The sequence below is a fragment of the Puma concolor genome, chromosome A1 (genome assembly GCF_028749965.1).
Source record: "Puma concolor isolate L17-30 chromosome A1, mPumCon1.1.hap2, whole genome shotgun sequence".
NCBI lineage: Eukaryota > Metazoa > Chordata > Mammalia > Carnivora > Felidae > Puma > Puma concolor.
This window is the reverse complement of record NC_141667.1, coordinates 31,472,899-31,493,127: the sequence shown is the minus strand read 5'-3', so window position 1 is coordinate 31,493,127 and position 20,229 is coordinate 31,472,899. Positions and strand designations below refer to the sequence as shown.

General features: G+C 41.1%; 1 protein-coding gene and 1 non-coding gene across 3 annotated transcripts in view; both read left to right on the top strand.

Moving 5' to 3' along the window:
• Positions 1 to 20,229, top strand: part of LIFR (LIF receptor subunit alpha) — an 85,874-nt gene that overhangs the window by 51,996 nt on the left and 13,649 nt on the right. For both annotated transcript variants that reach the window (XM_086677534.1, XM_086677527.1), the window contains exons 8-16: positions 2,553 to 2,682; positions 3,111 to 3,280; positions 5,124 to 5,269; positions 6,906 to 7,068; positions 9,234 to 9,304; positions 12,610 to 12,823; positions 15,480 to 15,659; positions 18,276 to 18,377; positions 18,926 to 19,093. In XM_086677534.1, the coding sequence (XP_086533660.1) occupies positions 2,553 to 2,682; positions 3,111 to 3,280; positions 5,124 to 5,269; positions 6,906 to 7,068; positions 9,234 to 9,304; positions 12,610 to 12,823; positions 15,480 to 15,659; positions 18,276 to 18,377; positions 18,926 to 19,093 (1,344 nt within the window). The remainder of the gene's footprint in view (positions 1 to 2,552; positions 2,683 to 3,110; positions 3,281 to 5,123; positions 5,270 to 6,905; positions 7,069 to 9,233; positions 9,305 to 12,609; positions 12,824 to 15,479; positions 15,660 to 18,275; positions 18,378 to 18,925; positions 19,094 to 20,229) is intronic.
• LOC112861909 (U2 spliceosomal RNA) lies at positions 10,363 to 10,558 on the top strand. Its single transcript, XR_003223780.2, has one exon. It is a non-coding gene; the product is annotated as a U2 spliceosomal RNA (small nuclear RNA).

The window sequence follows — 20,229 nt, the reverse complement described above, 5'->3', positions numbered from 1 at the left end:
TGCAAATAAATTTATTATCCAGCAGACAGAAGAATACTTATTTACCAATACTTGTCAGTGTTTGTTCATGAGCTAATTTAGTTCTAAGCAAAATAGATCTTATTTTATAAATACTATTTCTTCAGTAATCATTCAGAGTTATTTTCTTTTTTTCTTTTTTAATGTTTATTTATATTTGAGAGAGAAAGAGAGCACGAGCAGGGGAGGGACAAAGAGACAGAGACAGAATCTGAGACGGGCTCCAGGCTCCAAGCTGTGAGCTGTCAGCACAGAGCCTGACATGGGGCTCGAACCCAGGAGCATTGAGATCATGACCTGATCCAAAGTCTGATGCTTAACTGACTGAGCCATCCAGGCGCCCCTGGAGTTATTTTCATAGATAGTGCCACTTCAGCATTAAACATTGACCTAAATACTAATCTTTCATCATACTTAAAGCATTTTAACAGAATACACTGTGACATAGAATTAGAGTGTTTAAATATTTATGTCAATGTCAGATTTCATACTTGCTCATTTGAAATCATTTTCATAAAAAATGGCTTTGTTTTTTAAATTACATTTGCTATTTGCTGGTAATACAGTTGATTTATACCTAGTTTTTACCTAGCGTCAGGTGATTCCTTTATAAGTTAATTTATTTGGGAAGACAGTACCTTACCTTTCAGATCCTGCCCGCTCATATTTTTTCTGCCTCCCATCTTCCCTTCTCCTTCTTTCTCTTTGCTCCTGTTATTTGGATTTTAACTATTTCAACTTAACATATCTGCCAAATACTAAAATAATCAACATTTTTAGTGTACTCAAAAATTTGGTATGTCATTCTAATAAAATGACTTAAAGTTTGGCCTTAGATTTAAAACAGTTTTAAAACAAATATGTCAGTTTTAGTCTCACTATGCCATTGTTAGACTTCAATATAAATACTCATGACTCCTCTTAATGTTACCTAAATATCATTTATGGACATTATTCTATCTCAGGAAGGTATGGGAAATTTGCTAAGTCCTTTTCAGTTACTCACACAGTCTAAGAACGGTTTTTAAAGTTTAGTTTTTAAAAAATAAAATTATTGGGACACCTGGGCGGCTCAGTTGGTTAAGTATGCAACTCTTGGTTTTGGCTCAGGTAATAATCTCACCATTTGTGGGTTCGAGCCCCACGTCGGGCTCTGTGCTGACAGCTCAGAGCTTGGAGCCTGCTTCAGATTTTGTGTCTCCCTCTCGCTCTCTGCCCCTCCCCCACTTGTGCACTTGTTCTCTCTCAAAAATAAACATTAAAAAATATTTTACAGATTTTTTCAATAAGTAATTGTTTTTAAAAAATTTAGTGAAAGATAGTTTGGATAAATATGAGAGCACTAGTTTCTATGTATGCTTGGTTAAGCATGATTACAGAAATACCAATTTCAGGGGCACTTGGGTGGCTCGGTTGGGCAACTGACTTCGGCTCAGGTCATGATCTCACAGTTTGTGAGTTTGAGCCCCGCATTGGGCTCTGTGCTGACAGCTCAGGGCCTGGAGCCTGCTTTGGATTCTGTGTCTCCCTCTCTGTGCCCCTCCCCTGCTCATGCTCATGCTCTGTCTCTGTCTCTCAATAATAAATAAACGTTAAAAAAAATTAAAAAAAAAAAAGAAATACCAATTTCTTTTTTCTTTTCTTTCTTTCTTTCTTTCTTTCTTTCTTTCTTTCTTTCTTTCTTTCTTTCTTTCTTCTTCTTCTTCTTCTTCTTCTTCTTCTTATTATTATTATTCTTTTTGAGAGAGAGAGAAAAAGAGGAGCAGAGGGTGAGAGAGAGAATCTAAATAGACGCAGGGATTGATCCCATGACCCTAGGATCGTGACCTGAGCTGAAATCAAGAGTTGGACGCTCAACCAACTGAGCCACCCAGGTGACCCTGGAAATAACCAATTTGTGTAATTAGTGTCCAACGCAGAATTTTCCATTATTACTTTAAAGGTCTAAGACACACACACACACATTCTTTTTTTTTTCTAGTTTTGTCCCTGCAAAATGAGAGGGAATCATTTCAATAAAGAACAAAAACCAAAGAGCAGTAGTCACTTCTGAATTATAGGAAGATGCAGCATTTCACCAAGAGATACTTTATAAGTAATAGTCCTTGCAACTTCTTTAAGAACTTTGAAACTTGTAACATGACCCGTGTTGACTTTTAATTCGAATTGGAATTTCTTTTCAGATCACAGTTATAAATGATAGATATTGATACTTTTAACCTGTAAATTTTTCTGACTTGTTGGATCCAGGTTCCTCTGAGAGATTTGGTAGATTTTGAGGTGGGTGGGGGGGTCGTTGTTGGGGAGCTTCCAAATGAGCTAGTAGTCATTCATCAGCATATTTTAATCCATCATTTCTAATGTAAAAACTCCAAAACATGCTACAGAAATTCCTGCATTGTTCCAAAGGTAAAGTGTAAACACGAAGTTATTTTCATTTTTAAAAGAAATTGTACAAAACATAATTAACATTTGTGAAACATGTTTTCAGGGAAATTGTATATCACCTGTAACTACATTTTTCTTCCCATTAGATCCACCTGATATTCCTCAAAAACTGAATTGTGAGACATACGATTTAAAAGAGATTATATGTACTTGGAATCCCGGAAGACCAACAGCACTGGTGGGCCCACGCAATACAAGTTACACTTTATTTGAAAGGTAAAGATCACTAGTGAGGGAAAAATGTCAGACAGTGAGGAGTACATTGGAGGGGTGTTAAATGACATAGGGAATGCTCTCATTTATGTTATGAGCAAGATGGAAAATCCAGTATGCTGTATGAAATTGGATATGCATATTACATGCACACAGACTATATTTGCATGCTCTTTTAAAAATCCTGGAAGAACCCTCAAATACGAACAGAGGCTGTTTCTGGGTAGTAGGCTTCTGGCCGATTATTTTCATCTATTTTCTGTATCCTCTACGTTTTCTTCCCAGAGTCTGTGGTAACATCTATAATTAGAGATATAAACTTTTTAAAAAGATTAGTTATTAGAAATTTTACCCACTTATTTTTTCCTGCCGTATTTATCTCTCTTGCCATTTTGAAATTATTTTAATCTTGTTGCTCTCTTAATTCATAGTTTCTCAGGAAAATATGTTAAATTTAAAAGAGTTGAAGCACCAACAAATGAAAGCTACCAGTTACTCTTTCAAATGCGTCCAAATCAAGAAATATATAATTTTACTTTGAATGCTCGCAATCCTCTGGGTCGGTCAGAATCAACTATTTTAGTTAACATAACTGAGAAAGGTAAGCTGCTTCATAAACCAGTGTCTTAAAAATAATTGTAGAAGTGCTGAAGTGTCTTGAGATTAATGAGGAGTGCTTCCAGGGACTACTTTTTACTATTTTCTTTCTAGTTTTATAAATTTTTATAAATTAGTTTTATAAATTTTATTTGAGAATCCTTAAAATGTATAATTACGTTTCACCATTTTATTGAATTCAGATAAAAATTTGAATTAGTCGTTTTCACAGAAACTTTAAGTGGTCTTATCTAATAGGTTTTGATTCCTGAAAAATGTTTTGCCCCAGTTTTAAAAGCTTTTTATTTTAATTATAGACTCACAGGTGGTTGCAAAGATATAAATTACAGCCCCGTGACCTCTTCACCTAGCTTTCGCCATTTTTGACGTCTTAGTAACTATATAGTATCATTTCCAAATGAGGCAGTTGACACTGGCACACTACTGTAAACCAGGCCAGTGAGCTGGCCCGCTGACTTTGCCCAGTTTTCACAAGTTTCTACGTGCACTTAGAGAGGTGTGTGTGTGTGTGTGTGCGCGCGCGCACGTGCGCGCACTTCTGTGCAGTTGGATCTACGTATAGGTTCACAGAACCACCAACACAATCAATATAGAACTGTTCTATCTCCACAAAGGAACTTCTTGTTGCCCCGTTGGCAAATCCCCTCCCCCACCCCCACCCCCACCCTTCCACCACCACCCCTCCACACATGCTCTTGCATCCCGCTCCTTAGGCAATATCCAATCTGTTATTCCTCTCAGTGCTTTGTTATGTTGAAAATGTTATATAAATGGAATCATACAGTGTATAACCTTTGGAGATTGGCATTTTTTACTAAGGGCAGTATCCTTGAGATCCATCCAAGTTGCTGTATGTATCAGTAAGTAGCTTGTTCCTTTTTATTGCTGATGATTCCGGAATTTTTAGCAGCCCTGTTAATACATAGCTCCAAATAGAACTTAAATATGGTCCATCTTCTTAGGATTCATTCCTGTGGGCATTCTGCTGCATCGGGTCCATACCAGCCTCTGCAGCACAGAACAGTGACATAGAGGCCTTCTCTTAGAGACTCGGTCACTGAGAAAGGCTTAAACCAAATGCCATTAAAAAACAGACTGGCAAGTGATTAGTAGATGACCCTGTTGCCTTGTTTGTAAACCTAAGTATACTTCATCAGCTATTCCTTCTCATCATTTTTGTTATTTCCCGGGTTTTCGTAAGGTCCAAACAGCTACGTTTTATACTTGAGTGGTGGTGTTTGTGTGTATTTCCCTGCCTTCTGCCTTTCAACTTTATTTTCCCATGTTGCTTTCCTCCCACTCACGTGGCACGCGCACTGTCATCAGCATCACTGCGCCTTTGTTCTTGCTCAGAGCCCAACCTGAAATGCTTTTCTGCATCCGTTCTGCCATTTTGCTCAGATTCTCCCTTCAAAGCTCCTCTTAAGACCCATCTTCACTCTAAGACTTTCCCTACCACACTGACGTCTAAACTCCAATAGCTGTTAATATCTCTGCCACACATTTCAAACTCAGCATATGTACTCTTGTTACTTTTCTTTTTGTCAGTCCCCCAGCAAGTTAGAGGTTCCTTAAAGGTAGAGATTATGCTCCTACGACCTTGTAGTATTCCTGATGGCAGTATAGGAACCTTGAGTGTGGTTGGTCCATGAAAACTGTGGGCATGATATCAGCAGTAAAAGTGAGCTTTTGTGTTCCATGGATACTGAGTGGAATATTGTTGATCAATACTAATGATACCTCTTTTGTTTTTTGGGGTTTTTTGATTGTCATTTGTCATGTTAGAAAAGAGCTTTTAAAATGATCTCTACAAATTGTATTTACAGTTTATCCTCGTATTCCTACTTCAATCAAAGTGAAGGATATTAATTCAACAGCTGTTATACTTTCCTGGCATTTACCGGGCAACTTTGCAAAGATTAAACTTTTATGTCAAATTGAAATTAATAAAACTAACGCAGTACAAGAATTGGTGAGTAAGATTCTTCTGTAGACTTGCTTTGAGGTTGCTTTAGATAAAATACTTCGTTTTCAAAAAGAATTGAGTAAATTGAGGGGCGCCTGGGTGGCTCTGTCAGTTGGTGTCCACTTTTGATCTCAGGTCAGGTCATGATCTCATGGTTCATGGGATCAGGCTCTGCATTGGGCTGTGCACTGACAGCATGGTGCCTGCTTGAGATTCTCTCTTCCCCCCGCCCCTCTGCCCCTCTCTTTCTCTCTTTATCTTTGAGAGAGTCTCAAAATAAATAAATAAACTTAAAGAATTGTGTAAATTGATACGCATAGGCTCTCAGGTTATTTATTATAGAGATTTACTAAGAACTAAGGCACTATACATCAATGTAATAACGGCATTTTATTTAGCACTTGAACGCAGTTATAATGCTGGATATTATTAGAACATGAGTTGCACTTTTATTAGGTTGTTTCCAGCTCTCGTACAGCATCTTGCACATAGCTAGTGCCCAGTAAATTTGTGAATGAATGAGTAGTTTTTTGCCATAGCCGCCAGCATGAATTAATGGACTAATAATAAGCACCAGAGAGAAGGTTTCAGACTGCCAAGTGCAGCAGTAGGAACAAGTGAGTAAGTGAGAGCATGACTTTTTAATACCGTTTAGATACTTAAGGTTGACTTTTATACTGTACCGTCTTGTAATTTGTGCTAAGTCCCAAATAAAAGAGACTGTAATGAAAATATTCATTGGAAGCTTATTGATGGTTGCTACAAAACTCAGATGCCAAAATATAACCCCAAAAGCTTTGTAATTGGGAGTTCAGAGGATTTCCTGAGGCATGCACATCCCCAAATTTGTTTAAACTGTTTCATTTTTTATGTAATTTAAATAAGAATTTGTTGAATATTCCGCATGTTTAACACCAAACTAGAGGTTCTAAGTGCTGTATTAAAAAATGCACAAGGGGCGCCTGGGTGGCTCAGTCGGTTGAGCGGCCGACTTCGGCTCAGGTCACGGTCTCACACTCCGTGAGTTCAAGCCCCGCGTTGGGCTCTGTGCTGACCGCTCAGAGCCTGGAGCCTGTTTCAGATTCTGTGTCTCCCTCTCTCTGACCCTCCCCCATTCATGCTCTGTCTGTCTCAAAAATAAATAAACGTTAAAAAAAGATTAAAAAAAAAAAAATGCACAAGACAATGCCTGCCTCGAAGCTTCCAGATATACCTGACTAATGTACTTAAATCCTCAAGGTCATCTTAGATTAGTAAATCTGAGGCTTACCATATATTAAGGCTTATTGTATTACCATTAGCCATTGACCGATGATCAAAATTTATTATCATCTTCTCTGCATAATTTAATTGATCATTATTACTTAGATCCAGTATTTGGATTAAAATCACACCGAAGTTGTTTGGTTGTTGTTGCAGAGCATAATTTTACCGATTTGGTAGTTACGTAAAAATTAAAATGTTTTGGTGGCTGAACTAACTTTAGTGCTCTAAAGGCAAACTCAGGTGGACATTTAGTCAATTTATGTGACAAATTTGGGCAGCTTTCTTATCAAAAAAAAGTATGTGTGTATAAATGTGTGTTTTTAAACACATGACATTACTTATGCATACATTTGCATATTTATTTGCTCTCTAATAGCGGAATGTCACGGTCAGAGGAGTAGAAAATTCAAGTTATCTTGTAGCTGTGGACCAGTTAAACCCATATACTGTATATACTTTCCGGATTCGCTGTTCTGCTGAAACTTTCTGGAAATGGAGCAAATGGAGCAATGAAAAAAAATATTTAACCACAGAAGCCAGTAAGTTAACTAAATGATTTATGGCTAAATATCACTAGGGATCCTGAAATTTTACAACTTTTTTTTTTTTTTTAATGTCACCAAATGAGTAAAAGGAGAACACTTGAATTGTGTAATTATATAGTATCTGCTCGTAAAATGTCATCCAGACATTTTAAATGGTGGCTCTAAGGTTTGGGATAGTGTGGACAGTTACTTGGCCCGTGTTGTGTGGGAAACTCTAGGTCTGTCTGCCGGATGATTGCAGCTGTCCTAAAATGATGCAGAGGAAACAAACTGGAAACTGTGCTAAGATTACGGGGTGATTTTGCTCACAGTCTTTTCCTCCTTTTCCTAGAATTTTAATTCTGTTTTAATTCTGTTCAGTTCTGTTTGCTGAAGACAATTCTTGATAAAGAGAATTTGTTGGAATTTTTGTTTGCGACCTAGGCCTGAGAAATGGATGGGGCCACGGGTCTTGAACACTCTTTCTGCAGTACACCAAATAGGTCAGAATAGGTGCAAAATTAGTTGACTGGTTTTCTGAGTATGATAATTTCCAACGACAGAATGAGATTCTATCCTTGATTAATCACATGTCAGCTTTGAAAATCAAAAACAAAAAACGTAAAAATAGGTATAATTTTCAGGAGTCATTCAGTAAAAGATAGCAAAAGCTTTATTTAAACTAGATAACTTGCGGGGGGGGGGGGCGTGTAAAACTTCTTCCAAAAAATTAATGAACAGTAAAACACAAACTGATAGGTATTGATCCAGACTTTGCCTCTCCACAGGAAGGAAGTTTAGAAAGATGAGAGGGGCTTTGCAATATTGTGTCCAGGTGGTTTGGATCATCAAAATGGAATCCCATGCATGAATCCAGAGACGGAGAGTGTTAGTTATTCATTGCTGCCTGACAAATTACCCTAAAATTCAGGGGCTTAAAACAGTAAACATTTATTCTCTCACGATGAGTTTAGGTCAGAAACTCAGAAGCAGCTTAGTTGAGTATCTCTGGCTTCGAGTGTCTTATGAGGCCACAGTGTGGATGTGGGTGGGGGCTGCAGGCTTGCCTAGGACTAGAGAATCTGCTTGAAAGATGGCTCGCTCAGTGGCTGGTCCTCACCACACAGACCTCTCCGTAGTGCTGCCGAGTGGCCTCATAACATGGCAGCTAGCTTCCCCCAGACTTAGTGAGGAGAGAGAGACCATGGTGCCTCCACGATGCCTTTTATGACCTCGCCTCAGAAGGGAGGAGCCATCGTGTCTGTTGCACTCTGTGTCACACAGGCTGATGCTGATACAGTGCAGGAGTGGACCACACAGGCAGGCATATCAGGAGGCATGACCAATGTCATTGGTCATTTGTAGACTGGCTACCACAGGAGCCTTTGCCTTCGGTTGACAAGCTGCTGTTGCCAAGAGGAAACACTTGATTCACACCTCATTAAGATGACAGCATTAATTCACTTAACAAATACTTGAGTACCCGCCATGTGTCAGGGACTGTTCTAGTCACCAGGGATATAGCAGTGGATGAAACAGTCTCTGCCCATGGAGTTTATAGGCTAGAGGATTAGAAGTAAAATTTTAAACATAGTATGTTGGGAGAAAAATACAGCCGAGAAAGGGGACTAGGGAAAGAAAGTCCGAGAAAGGGGACTAGGGAAGAGGGGTTGCAGTTTTAAATAGCGTAGCTGGAAAAGACCTCACTATTAAGGTAACATTGGAGCTGAGATCTAGAGCAGGTGAGGTAGCAAGCTACACGGGGAACCAGGGCAGGAGAGCTTCTGCGCACAGGAAGAGAGGTCACAGAGAGCTCAGGAAGCCTGAGGCAGGTGTCCTCAACACGTTGGAGGAGCGGGGCACCAGGAAGCCCGTGCTCGGCCAGAGCCTACCTGAGCAGCAGGAGGTGGGAAGATGTGAGCCAGAGCAGCAAGAGCCTCAGGTAGGGCCTGAAGAGTGATTTTAATCCACTCGAAGGGGCCTTATGTCTTGCAGACGTTGAGAGCTTGGCTGTTTCATCCCTTCACTTCTAAGTGGAAGCCACTGAACTACTTCACATTTTTATGGAGAATTCCAAAAACCTAGAAAAGAATCTCAAGCGCCACTGTCTCAATTATCGGTAGTCTCGACTGACATGCCGTACATGTCTTCGAATGCTAACTTTTAAATCTCTTTCCTAGTTCCTTCAAAGGGACCAGATACTTGGAGAGAGTGGAGTTCTGATGGAAAAAACTTAATAATCTATTGGAAGGTAAATGTCCAATTTTTTTTCCTTAGATATTTAAATGATTATATTATGCTAAACTTGCGTGTGGTACTTGGGTTCTCCAGGAGACTGGATTTCCCAGACTGGCTCTTTGCAGCACTGCTGAGAATCTAACCTGGTACTAAAACCCCCCAGACCCCTCATCACTACTGAATCACCACGGCCAGTGTGGTGAGGGTCTTCTCTGTCGGATCAGAGCGTTCTTTACTTTGATTTCATGAGGACTGGAAAGGACCTGAGGATTTCGTGAATTCCATCCACGTCTGTCACTTCAGCCAGAAACACCTCAAGAAGCCACAAGTTAGAATCTCAGTTGTGTTGGTGTTACATTTTTTATCTTGAACACATAGGAAACTTTTTACATATTTCGTGTGTACTTTGTTTCCCTTAAGTAAATTGCATTATTATATGCCACTTAAAATTTTTGCATTTGGGTGGAAAATTAAGTTGTAGAGTTTTGTAAAAATTTTAGATACAGTGTAAATTGCATTCTGTTTCCACAGTTTTTCTCTACTAGAGCAACCGTTTTTGTTGCTATACTCTTTATCTGATTTGCAGACATCAAAAACCATTGTTTTCCACATCAGATATTATAAGAACAGTCATAATTGGATTTCTTTAACTAGGGAATTCTGTTGTTGAAAGTAAAACTATTTTTGCAAAAATTTGATGTCAGTACAACTTTGAGTGAAGTAAGTCTTTGTGCAAGTTCACTCTAAGTTCTGTTGCTTTGTGGTGGGCTGTATATGACCCCTCTTACTCATTTTTTTAAATGTTTATTTATTTTTGAGAGAGAGAAGGGGAAGGGAGAGAGAGGATCCCAAACAGGCTCCCCACTGTCAGTGCAGAGCCAGACACAGGGCTTGATCTCATGAACTGTGAGATCATGAGCTGAGCCAAAATCAAGAGTTGTACGCTTACCCGACTGAGCCACCCAGGTGCCCCCCCTCCCTTACTCTTGATCAGAAAATCCACTGGCTACCCAACAACTGTCTGTCACATTTCATGATAATATAGTAACGATGATACAGTCACTTCAGTATATCACTTCTCAGCCTTTTGGCTAAGATCAAGTGTAGTATCTGTTCTTAACAGTTTAGTATCTGATATGTCCTCTATCTGAGAACAATATAACACATGGATTTTTGGAACCATAAGACAGAATAGGAGCTTGCTCTGTCCATTTCACACATCAGCCTGGTACTGCAGAACCATTACTTCAGGTATAGAGAAAATCTGTAATGTTGTTCAAACTAGACGAATGCTTAACCGAAGCTTAAAAATACTGAAGTGATTGTAACTTTGGTGACTAGGTTGATGGTTCTGCCATTTGTCAAGGACGAGCATATTTGGGTGGAAAATTAAGTTGTTTGGGGTTGAATTTTTTAAATCTGTTTTTAAAAATCTGTGCCAGTGGGATATCCAAGCAGAGTCTAATAGGTGGTGGTTTGATGTAAGGCTCTGGAGTTCGGGGCAGAAGTCGGAGCTAAGGCACAGCTTTGAGTAGCATGTAACTGGGATCACTCAGGGAGAGCATGCAGGGTGCAGAGAGGCCGAGGACGGACCCCTACGTGAAAACAGCACAAAAGGACCAGCAAAGGAAGAGGATCCAGCAGAGGAGAGTGGGAAGGGTAGATGGGCAGGAAGAAGATGGAAATAACATAGCAGAAGCCGAGGGAGGGGGTTCTGCGAAAGAGTGAGCAGTCAGCATCATCTGATGAAGCCCACAAATCTTGGGATGATAATGGGTACGGTAGAACAGGTCATCGGAGAGTCACTGGGGACCTGTTGTGGAGCAGTGTTTTCAGCAGAGTTGTTTCTGTTTTTAATGAGAGAGAGAGAGAGAGAGAGAGAGAGAGAGACATAGTCTAAGTGGGGGGGAGGGCACAGAGAGAGGAGAGCGAGAATCCTAGGCAGGTTCCGTGCTGTCAGCACAGAGCTTGACGTTGGGCTTGAACTCACGAAAGCGTGAGATCATGACCTGAGCCAAGATCAAGGGTTGGACGCTTAACTGACTGAGCCACCCAGGCGCCCCTTCAGCAGAACATTGATACCAAGGTCTGTCTGGATTAGAGGCTTCCATGCGTCATCATATAAATTGGAGCAGTGGTTTTGAAAAGCAGTTTAGCTCCATAAATAAAGAAGTTTGAATGTTTCCTCATGCCCAGTAAGTCTACTTTAGAAATCCATACTAAAGAATTAATCCTAACTATGAAAATGAAAAGTGGCACTGAAAGGTGCACCAACTATTATCTTAGTATTGTGAAAAATTGCAAACTACTTAAATTTCATTTATTTAAGGAATATTCAGATCAACTAGTAAAAATACTACATAAAATATAAAGCCATTAAAGTGTGTATATTATAGACAAGTATATTATAGAAAGGCAAAAAAAGATAAATTGTATAGAATGATTAAAACAATGTTAAAAAATCTACATCTTAGAAAAACAACTTGAAGAAAGTATCAAAATGCAAAAGTATTTAAGAGATAGACATGGGAACATTTTATAGTTTTTTTTTTTTAACTTTTGTATAAATTCCAAATTTTCTGGTGATGAGCATGTACTGGTTTGATAAAACAGTAAATATTTTCTAAAAACTGTGATGCCACAGGGGCGCCTGTGTGGCTCAGTCGGTTAAGCGTCCCACTTCAGTTCAGGTCATGATCTCACGGTTTGTGAGTTTGAGCCCTGCGTCGGGCTCTGTGCTGACAGCTTGGAGCCTGGAGCCTGCTTCAGATTCTGTGTCTCCCTCTCTCTCTGACCCTCCCCAGCTTTCACTCTCTCTCTCTCAAAAATAAACATTAAAATTTTTTTTTTTTACATAAAACTATGATGTAGTAATTTTTTTAAGTTTTGTTTATTTATCTCTACACGCACAACCCTGAGGTCAGGAGTCACATGCTCCACTGACTGAGCCAGCCAGGGGTCCCTCATGCCATAATTTGTTACGTTTTGCTGGGTAGAGCAGTCATTCTTACTACTTTTTTTGTTTGCGTCTGAAAAATGAGGCTAAGTGCTGTTTTGTATTTACTTAATTTTTAAATTTCTGTGTGTTCTTACTGCTTACGGTAAGTATAGTTTTTTCTTCAGTATCACTTTCCTGATTTATCCTGGTCTCGTGCCTTTTAAATCTGTGTTTTATACTGTTAACAGCTTCATCTATTCCACTGTTACCTTGTTGTGATTAATGCAGTACCTGGTTTAGACTTGACGGATGGGCCTGCCTCATCACATAGCCATTTTTTGCAGGTATCTTGACAGAATTTATTTTTCTGTTTTTCATAGCCTTTGCCCATTAACGAAGCTAATGGGAAAATCCTTTCCTATAATGTGTCATGTTCACTAGATGAGGAGACACAGTCCCTTTCTGAGATCCCTGATCCTCAACATAAGGCAGAACTACAACTTGATAAAAACGACTACATCATCAGCGTGGTGGCAAAAAATTCTGTTGGTTCATCGCCACCTTCTAAAATAGCTAGTATGGAAATTCCAAACGGTGAGTACTTAAGATGACATAGTACATAAGAACAGGGAATTAGAGTGGAGCATCTTAAAGGTGGTTTGCTCTCATAATGTCAGCTTTCTTCTCCTATCCCCTCTTGCTGCCGATGCAAAAGGAGGAACGAGCAGATTAATGTCCCGAATTCATTGAGAGACAGCAGTCATCAGTCATTAGTGTTGACTCCAGACATCTACTGATGGATAAAATAATTACCCAGTTACTTTAGTGCATAATGTTGGAGAGTTATGGTGGTAGATTACTTTTCATAGGAAACGTTTCAACTACTTACTCAAGTACCGTTTTCATTTCTCTCTCCAAGACCATGAGAGCTGATGCTGTATTAGCTAGGCTATTTTGCACACTGCCAGGACAAAATTTTTATTTTAAGTGGCCACTTTGTTGGTAATGTCTTACCAACAAACGTCTTTATTATAATATTATAATATATATTATCAATATAAGCTTGAAAAAGTAACTGGGGCAGTTTTGAAATTAACTTAATGCCTTTTTTTTTTAAGTTTATTTATTTATTTATTTATTTATTTATTTATTTATTTTTTAACGTTTATTTATTTTTGAGACAGGGAGGGACAGAGCATCAACGGGGGAGGGTCAGAGAGAGAGAGAGAGACACAGAATCTGAAACAGGCTCCAGGCTCTGAGCTGTGAGCACAGAGCCCGACGCGGGGCTCGAACTCACGGACCGTGAGATCATGACCTGAGCCGAAGTCGGACGCTTAACCAACTGAGCCACCCAGGCGCCCCTAAAGTTTATTTTTTGAGAGCAAGAAAGAGAGGGCAGAGGGCAGAGAGAGGGGAAGAGGGAGAGTCCCAAGTGGGCTCCACATTGTTAGTGCAGAGTCTGACATGGGGCTCGATCTTGCAAACCATGAGGTTGTGACCTGAGCCAAAATCAAGAGGATGCTTAATGGACTGAGCCACCCAGACTCCCCTGCCTTTCTTTAAATACTATGGATTCCCAATGATGTGTCCGTTCTTTCTTGGCCGCCTTGATAGCTCTAGACTTGGGAATTTTAAATAGCCACTTCTGCCTCTTTTCCCGGTTGATTCCTCTCTGAGGTCATTCCCTGCTCCCCCACTTTGCTGTCCTGCCTCAATATGGGGTCTCCTATCTGTGCCCACCCACTCCTAAAGGAAGAAAAGTTGGTCCGGTTGGGGTCCTCTGAGTATCTTTTCAACTCTTGATTGAGGCAGTTTCTTACTGCCTGTAACTTAGCTGGTTCTTTGCTTTGTTTCAGTCAACAATTCAGGGGAATTAGGAAGGACTAGGGGAGGCGCCATACATTTCAGAGACACGCAACACAGAGCCCAGGAAGCAGCACACGCCAGAAAGAGAGGTCTCCAGGTAGCAGTGTGAGCACAAAAAGGAAAGGAAAGAGAGACACACAGAAGAGAACACCAACACTTCTGATTTAGAGTCTGTATTTCATTGCTTTATAATGATAAGCAATAGCTGTGTTGTCTTTTAATTTAAGAACTGTATTCCTGCCTTTTCCCTGTGTCCTTCGGAAGGTGGCAGTTTATGGAACTAACAGTGGTCTAGCATCAGCACCTAGAGAGTTAAGAAGAAATCAGTGTGCCTTGAGGATTTCCCAAGATGGCGGCCTTGGGCCTCAGAGCAAGTTTACACTGTGGGGTTTTAATCACATTGGGCCCAAACATGTTAAATCCAAAGTCTTCTGAATTCTAAACCAAATTGCTATCTTTTGTTAGGTAGTAATTGCCTTATGAGCACAATTTTTTTTTTTTTCCCAGAAAGCCTTTCTTTGACTTTTTTACTAAACCCTTGAATATAAATCAGTTACAGAAATTATGTCTTTTCTCCCATTACTGTGGGAAATTTCGGCCTAACCTACCCAATCCTCACCCCCAACCTTGGGCCTTCCTTATCCCTGGGCCGGGATCTGGCAGGATGGGGAAACAGAACCTCAGCACGGCCCCCTTCCCACCAACCTCTGCATCTCACCCCTCCCTTTGCCCACACTGGCTGTTCCGTCCCACAGCTCTTGATCCCACTGCGTTTTAGCAGATTCCCCATTCTTCACACCTTCTCCAGAAACCCCTGCAGCCCCCCGCCGCCCTGACTCCCACCATGGGCCTGAAAGGAAGAGCAGGTCTGCTCCACTCATTCACCGCGTGTCACTGTGCTCCTGCTCCGTGTGCCCCGGGCTGGGGTTGCAGGCACACGCCTCCGCCTGCTGGCATGGGGCTCGTGTCCGTAGTGGACGAGGAGAGGAGAGGTTAGGACCGTCCACTCGTGCTCTGCACCTGCCTCCGGCATGCCTGCCCCCTGCCTTGCTGCACCTGTCTAGTGCCCTCACGCCCTCAGCCCCATCCCTCCTGACGCTGACCTTCACATCCCAGCCCTGCTGTGTCACCGTCTATCCTGGGTGCTCTTTATTACTTTCTCCAGCTTCTGAGTTTATCTGTGTATACCGGTAATTACTGTTCCACAACAGAAATAACAGAGCGACATTTCTAAACTTTGCTAGAGATTTATCTAGTTTGAGCACTAGTTTCAAATTTCTCTACAGTGAAGTAATTTTTCTAACTCCTGCCCGTTTTCATGAGATTTACCGTATGTTATTGTTTTTAATACAACTAAAACCCTACTTCTTTCTTGTTGAAGATGATCTCAAAGTAGAGCAGGCTGTCGGGATGGGAAATGGAATTCTCCTCACGTGGAATTACGATCCCAGCATGACTTGTGACTATGTTATTAAGTGGTGTAACTCCTCTCGGGCCGAGCCCTGCCTCATGGACTGGAAAAAAGTCCCTTCCAACAGCACTGAAGCTGTAATAGAATCTGGTAAGATGAACTCATGCCTCTTAATGAAAGTTCTTAAAATATATTTTTAAACGGCAGTATATGGTGTGACTGGGTATAATGAGTGACCACCCGCCCCCCCCACCACCACCACTGTGAATTGGTGTGACTTTTCTGGAAAGTGCTTTGTAGCCATATGTGTGTGAAATGGTTCATATCTTTTGATCTAGTAATTACTTGTCTGAGAATTTATTCCAAGAAATAATCAGAGTGACATCGGATACCATGTAAGAATGTTCACCACAGTGGTATTTATAAACATAAAAATTGAAAACCCAAACAGCAAATAGGAGAATGAGTAAATTACGGTACATCTAGAAAGTGGAATGTTAACGCCAAAGATTGTGTCAAATATGTAACACCAAGGACAAGTGCTCCTGAAGAAAAAAGACTGGAACCCTAAGTAGTATGGTCTCACTCATCGTGTGCTCAGGGTGCAGGTTGAGGGGTTAGGCAGAGCCGAGAACAAAGGACTCGCAGCCATCACTGCTGGTGTAGGGCATGGGGGCACCCGTGTGGCAAGGGGCATGGTGCGTGCATGTTTTGGGGGGCCGTTCCCAGTGTCTGACTGTTGATGACCCGTGAGTCCTACCAGGTGAGCTGCTTTAGATACGAGCAGTCTCAAGTTCAGCCATGAGGAGTGTGTGGTAACCTGCAGGCTAAGCCAGCCCTATCCTTGGTAATTACAGCCCCCTTTCCACTATCATTGTTCCTTCTGAGTGGCTGATGAGTGTTTTGTGCCTTTGCCCTCGGGAATTGTGGAACATGTAGCTCAGTGGTGGTGGTGCTTCTCGAGGTCATTCCGTTGCCGTGGTTCTCCCTCACATGGGCACAAGGCTCAGGAGAGCAAGCAGCTGCTGATTCTTATCTCCCAGAGAACCAGGGCTACCTGCCTGCCCTTTTCACTGTCAAATGGTGAAGATGAGTCCCGCCCACGAGATTACTCCAAGTCGGTTGAGATTATTTGCCACTTCTTAAAATATGCAGTGGTTCCCTTCATCCTTTCTTAGAGCATACCTCCCTCATCAGAATGCCCAGCTCATACCAGCTCCTCTCCTGGGCCCCCTCCTCCCCCCACGGAGCTGCCTGAGTCTCCCACAGTCCTGCACACCCCACCGGAGCTCTCGTCCGTTTTCCAGCCTTCTCGCTTGGGCTTTGAGAATGACTGGGTGGACTAGGGCAGGCTCGGTGGTGTGGAAAGGGGTCTCCTTGGATAGCGTGTGACCTGTAGGGTGAGAGGGCCAGCCTCCCGTGCCAAGGCAGGTGAGCAAAGGCCCTGCGGCGTGGTTGAGAGAACAAAGGCTCCGAGAAGTAGGTGGCTTGGCCCAACGTCACAAAACTGGTGTGGGAGAGCACCAGGATTCACATTCAGAGCTGTTCTGAACCTCAGGAGGCCAGGAGTTGTCTCCATTATATATGGTTGCTGGGAGGCACTTCTCTTGTCCCCTCTATGTACTCACTCCACTATCCTCTCTATCTTATGACCTCAAAACATGGAACCCCACTCGGGCTCTTTTTCTTCTTAAGGCTGTGGAACCCTATAGAATACTGATACACATAATTGTAACATAACGCTGGGTGCGTGCAGATTACAATAACCTCAGGTACACCTGTCTCGAAAGAAAAAAGTTGCAGAATGATTGTAGAGGTTGATCCATCTCTCCTTTGAGCTTGTAGACCCACTGGTGTTCCTTGGGCATGTAGCTGGAGATCTGGTGCTCTCACCACACCAGAATTTCCCCCTAAGCAGTATCATCTCCCTAGACCACCACTGGTGAGCTCCTGATTGCCCTTTAAGGCCCTGTTCACATGTCACTTCTTGGTGGATTTTCGTGATATTCTTAAATTCATTTGGTCATTGAAGGTGCCACAGCCTATGATAGACCCCTGTGGTCTAGCACATTGTGTCATGGTTACCCCATTCGTCTGTCCCCCCACCACTCTGCCAGCCTCTCTAGGCCATGGGCCATACTGTGTCCGCCCATTCCCAACATTTCTCACGTTGCATGGTATTGAGGAGGTATCTTAAAAGGGATTTTTTAACTGAAGTTAAGAATCTTCTCTTGCATGTCTTGTGAAGTTAATAACTCAAGGGCACTGAATGGTAATGCTACAAAGAGAGGCTGACTCTATGGCCAGGACCTTCCACCCTGCAGCATCAAGGAAGGGTGGAAATGTCAGTGTCTGCTTTTGGGAGCAAGGAGGGAGAGAGAACACTGGCCGGGGAAGGGCTTCCAGGGGCTTGATGGGGACCTGCGACTTGCTAGTAAACTGACCCTGGACCAGATCCTGGGGAGAAGTCTTCATTGCTTGATTTTAAGAAACAAAATGCAAGTTTTGATCACTGTTCTTTCCCTTCAAGGTCATGTCATATTATAATACTGTTCATTACAACAGAAGCGAATTTGTTTAATTTTTCTTCGGTCACTTTTCACTTTGTCAATTTTGAAAATACAGATGTATTGTTTTAGAAGAAGAAAACATCTGTTTAAAATCAGCTTTGGAAATTTCAGAATAAGTTAGCATAGATTGGATATTTCTAAAATAGATGTCCATAGTAACATGTACTTATTAAAGTTAATTGTGTTCACCCTGTAGATCAGTTTCGACCGGGTGTAAGATACAATTTTTTTCTGTATGGGTGCAGAAATCAAGGATATCAGTTACTGCGTTCTATAATTGGATATATAGAAGAATTGGGTAAGTTACGTGGGTAAGATTTCTTGGAGTTCAAGGTAATGTGAAGAAATAGAAATCAATTGCAAGAGTAGATTCTATAAATAGATTAAATGGAGATACTTAGCTCAAGGAAGGAAAAATAATTCATTTGATGAATTTAAAATCGTGATTACTTCATCTTCATTTCTCTAATGTTTATATTTCACAATTTCACCATTGAGAAAACCAGATCTTCATTTTGATGTCAAAGATACTTAATTTGCACTTAAACACATTTAAAACACCATTAGCTTCGAGACCGTCTGTTGGAGTGACCGCTTACAGACTTGGCCCAGGACGCTTCCCTGGGTATGTGTGTCCTGGGTTCCACCTGTGTGTCTAGTTATTAGTGTATAAGCTTCACAGGAAAAACACTTGTGATAGAATTTCTGAAATTTTATGACTCAGTAGAGAATAAAGTTCTAAGTCCAAATGCAGTTATTTTTGAGGATAGAAATTTCATGAAATGTTGATGTCTTGCTCCGTATCAGTAAATCCTCCCTTAACTATCCACTTTTTCCCTTTTACAGCTCCAATTGTTGCCCCAAATTTTACTGTCGAGGACACATCTGCAGATTCAATATTAGTAAGATGGGAAGATATTCCTGTGGAAGAGCTTAGAGGCTTTTTAAGAGGATATTTATTTTACTTTGAAAAAGGAGAGAGAGACACATCTAAGATCAGGGGTTTGGAATCCGGTAAGTAAATTACCTGATTGTGAGTATAGCAAGAACAGTACTTCCTAGAAGTTCTCATTAACCACAAAAAAAAGAAAGAAAGAAAGAGAGAGAGAGAGAGAGAGAGAGAGAGAGAGAGAGAGAGAGAGAGAGAAAGAAAGAAAGAAAGAAAGAAAGAAAGAAAGAAAGAAAGAAAGAAAAGAAAGAAAAGAAAAGAAAAGAAAAAGAAATTCTGCTGAGCAACTTAATACTTGTTTCCAAAACTGTCTGAAAAATAGGTAAATGAAAATGTATGAATATGAGAATTTTAGGATTTTAGTGTGTGATAAAAGACATGTACCACCGTTCATTTAAATTATTTATTCTGCAGCCCTTGGTAATAAGCCCCATAGGGCAGGGAGACCATCTCTTTCTAGTCTTGTATGGTGCATAACATAGCATCTTACATAGCATCTGTAATTATAATGAGGAGAAAAGCTCAGGAACCCAAAGAATGGCTCTGGAGCATCTGCTGTTCTGTGACAAAGAGCCACCCGTGCAGTTCACCAGGGCCTTAATGAGCTGGCCAGCTTAATTGACTTGACTGGGGATGTGTGTCTCCATTAGATCCTAAAAAGTACAGTCAGTCCTCGACAGTTGGTAAGCATGTGTCCAAAGACCTTAGAGAATTTTCAAATTTACAAATACAGAGATGTTTGCGCAGACCTCTGGCTTCTCCCTAAATTATATTTCTGTTGGGAGTCAGATGATTCCTATCCATAGCCACATAACACAAGCATATCATCTTTTCAGTTTGAGAGCTTTCATTTCCCTTAATGACCTCTCCTCAGAAAGAAGCCATTTTAATTATTTAATGCCTGTCCAGCAAGTAGAGAACAACAGTGCTGGATGGAGATGCTGACCAGGCATTAGCTAGGTTACTTCCCAGAGCAGCTGCATTCCATGGGTACCTCCCCCACATCACTGAGGTCTGCATTTCCTGAACCTTCCACTGCCTGTGAGTGAGAAAAATCCTAAACACAAAGTTCTACAAGCATCCAGAGTCTAGTGAAACTTTTCTTAAATGCTCAGAAATTTTACACTTGGATCAGCTAAAATTCTAGCATATGGACTTCCATTTAGAGGTGGTGGATTTGTCACTAAAAGAAGAAAACAAA